We start from the raw sequence: 3,303 nt of genomic DNA, 5'->3' as shown, positions 1-3,303 counted from the left end.
GCCATTTCCTTTTTTTAGTTGGGTTGTTTAAAAATTAAAACTCCCACTGGAATCTAAATTCCATATGCTAATGTTGGTTACCATTGAGCCAATTCCAACTCTGGTGACCTTACATATGCAAAGTAGAACTGCTCTATGGGGTTTTCAAGGCTGTAATCTTTCAGAAGCTGATCACAGGTTTTATTTACAGGACACCAATGGGTGGATTTGAATCACCAGCCTTTTGGTTAGCACATTAGTGCTTAATCATTTGTGCCACTCCAGGATTCTTTAAACTTCATCTAAGACAGGAGTTTTTGCTTTATTAATTGCTGTTTCCTTGGTGATTTGCACATATACTAATCATTCAGTATTTATTAAATGAAAGAATAAATCAGTGAATATGGTATATAATGTTTCTCAAACTTATTTGGCCACAGAGTCTATATTTCAGGAATACCTATTAACATTTTGTATAATTATTGTCATCTTGAGCATAGTTTGGGAAATTCTGCTTTCTTTTATTTTGTATATTGATTCAAGAAATTGAAATAATTTTATTTATGATATAAAATGATAAGTTGCTTTTTCTAATTCTTTATATTGGCAGAAATAATAAATTTATAGGATTTGCTGATATTAGTTGCCTTGTAGTATTACTTATGCAGGGCAAGTTATACTCATAGAAAAAATTAGAAGATTAAAATAGTTGTACTACTGTCCATTTTCATGAAATGTAGACATAAAATAGGAATGTACCTTTTCTTTTGTTATTGCTATCATAAGATGGTTACTAAAAGTATTCATGGTGTATTAGGGTTCTCCTGTTATTTACAAAACATTTAACTTAAGTATACTTCTTTTTGAACCCTTTTTATAACATTCTTATCCAAGAGTTCATCTTCCTAGGCTAGTGTATTATCCCACAGCACTACACCAGGACTCCTTTCTCCTAAAACGAAACATACCACCTCCAGAATCAAAACTATTCCTTGCTTTTAAAATGTTAAACGATAGAGTTGACTTTCAGAGTTTTTGTTGTTAGCATGTAGTTGACTTTTGAAGGCTGAGTGGAGAGAGTTGTTGATTATCTTTTAGTTACATCCAAATTTATTATTTATTCAACACAGATAAATATACTAAGATCTGGAGGGAAAAAATACTGATTTGGCGTTAGCGATATCAATGAGTTCCATAAAAACAAAGAAGCAACTTCGTGTGGACTTTTGGCTTGGAGTATATATGAGGGACTTCAAAAAGTTCATGGAAAAATTCCATTACCTTTTAATACAAAATTTCCAGTTTTTGAAGCCCCTCATATGTTCTTTTAACTGCTAATGCTATAGTGATACACTGATTAGTTCAATAACTAATCTTAAGAGAGGGATTCAGAATAGCTTTATAGTAAATTGTCTTCAGAGATTCCATAAGATAGCTGTGTTATGTTAACCGTATATATATAGTCTTTTTTGATGGATAGGTTGAAGGAACATGGTTGATATTTGACTCAATAGTAACTTTTTCTTTTATTTGTATTTCATGTAATTATACTCACTTTGTGCAACTTTGGGAAATGTAAGGAGTATAAGGAAAGAATATTTCCCCCTATTTATGTATGAACTAGAGGAGCCCTGGTAGCACAGTGCTTAGGTTCTTAGTTGCTAATCAAAGGGTCTGTGATTTGAACTCACTAGCCCCCTCTGCAGAGTCCTGATGTGGTGTTGTAGGATAAAGCATTGGACTGCAAGGTCAGTTTGAACTAAAAGGTCAGGGGTTCAAATTCACCAGCTGCTCCTTGGAAACTCTAAACAGGGTTGCTATGAGTTGGAACCTACTTGACAGTACTTAACAACAACAAGCAACAAAAATCCTCTCTGTAGGAGAAAGAAGTGAATCTGCTTGATGGGTTTGGTATAGATTGAATGAATGTCTGTTTTTCATTAAAAATTTTTTTTATCTATTTAAAAATTCTGGTGGTAGTAACTAAGTGCTTCCTTTTCTAGGTAAAATGAAGAATGATGAATCAAATAAAGAAAATTCCTCAGAGTTGGAGTATTTAGAAAATGCTACTGTGATAGATGAATCCACATTGACACCAGAACAGAGGCTAGGCTTGAAACAAGCTGAAGAACGTTTAGAAAGAGATCACATCTTTCGGATTGAAAAAGTATAATATGTTTTAGTTTTTTTGAGAGAAATGTATATTTTGTAATTTTTCTTTCCCATGTATATAGCTCTTTTATTTATTTCCTTCCATTCATAAGTGAAAGGCAGTGTGCTTCTTTTCTTTTCGTCTTTCCCCCTTCATTTCTTCCTTCCTCTTTTCCCCCTTTGTTCAGCAAAATCCTTACATTTATGATTCTCACTTCATTCATTCATTTTATGGGTCAACAAACTCTATGGCCTGGCCATCAGGTATTTTTTTTGTAAGCACTGCTTTATTGGAACATAGTCACAACACATTTTTTTAATATATTGTCTATGGGCTACTTTAATTTTACAAGGGCAGAATTGAGTAGTTGCCACAGAGAATATATATATAGCTCATAATGTATAAAATAATTGCTAATTGCTGACCTTTGATGTATTTACTCATCAAAGAGCTTGAGTGCTTGCTATGTGCCAGGTATTGTGCTAAGCACTGGGTGTATATTGGTGAATATGGCAGTTTCTGCACATATAAAGTTAACAGTTCACTCAAGAGTGACAGAAAGAAATGAATTAGCAAATATTATACAATATATGAAACTTCTTGGTTTTCTATTCTTGTTTCTTCTTTTTTCCCCTACATATTTACTGAATATCTACTATGTATAAGGGGTTCTGGTGTGGTGTTGTAGGATAAGCATTGAACTGCTAATCACAGGTCAGCAGTTTAAACTCACCAACCATTCCTCTGAAACCCTAAACAAAGTCTCTATGAGTCGTAGCCGACTTGATGGCACTAAACAACAAAAACAACAACAAAAATTATGTTTTATGAACTATTGTACCCACTGGTACCTTATTATTCCTGAGTATTAATTTCCTAACCTAAAAATGTATATTCGTAGCCTGAAAAAGAAAAGTACTATTAGGTACTGAAAGAAAGAATAAGTCAATCTATTCACATAAAGCAGTTTTGGATAGTTGTGCTTGTACATACAAAGAACTAAGTCATCATTCTTGATGAATGAGAAAGGAAAAAAAAAACCCTATGGTTTTGATAGTTTAGAAAAATGGAATCATATCTAGATTGAAGATGACAATAACTTACGGCATACTAGTCATTTTACAAAAAAAAAAAGAAACAAAGTAGAAACTGTTAATATGAGAAAGAGTTGA

At 32.8% G+C, this 3,303-nt stretch overlaps 1 protein-coding gene across 4 annotated transcripts in view; it reads left to right on the top strand.

Annotated features, from left to right (window-relative positions):
- The window catches only part of ZCCHC11 (zinc finger, CCHC domain containing 11), a 217,543-nt gene that overhangs the window by 77,845 nt on the left and 136,395 nt on the right, over positions 1-3,303 (top strand). For all 4 annotated transcript variants that reach the window (XM_006839775.1, XM_006839774.1, XM_006839773.1 and 1 more), the window contains one exon: positions 1,983-2,146. In XM_006839775.1, coding sequence (XP_006839838.1) covers positions 1,983-2,146 — 164 coding nt within the window. The remainder of the gene's footprint in view (positions 1-1,982; positions 2,147-3,303) is intronic.

The sequence above is a fragment of the Chrysochloris asiatica genome, unplaced genomic scaffold, assembly GCF_000296735.1.
Source record: "Chrysochloris asiatica unplaced genomic scaffold, ChrAsi1.0 scaffold00026, whole genome shotgun sequence".
NCBI classification, from domain to species: Eukaryota; Metazoa; Chordata; class Mammalia; order Afrosoricida; family Chrysochloridae; genus Chrysochloris; species Chrysochloris asiatica.
Note: the sequence above shows the minus strand (reverse complement) of the source record. Positions and strands in the feature narration are given on the sequence as shown.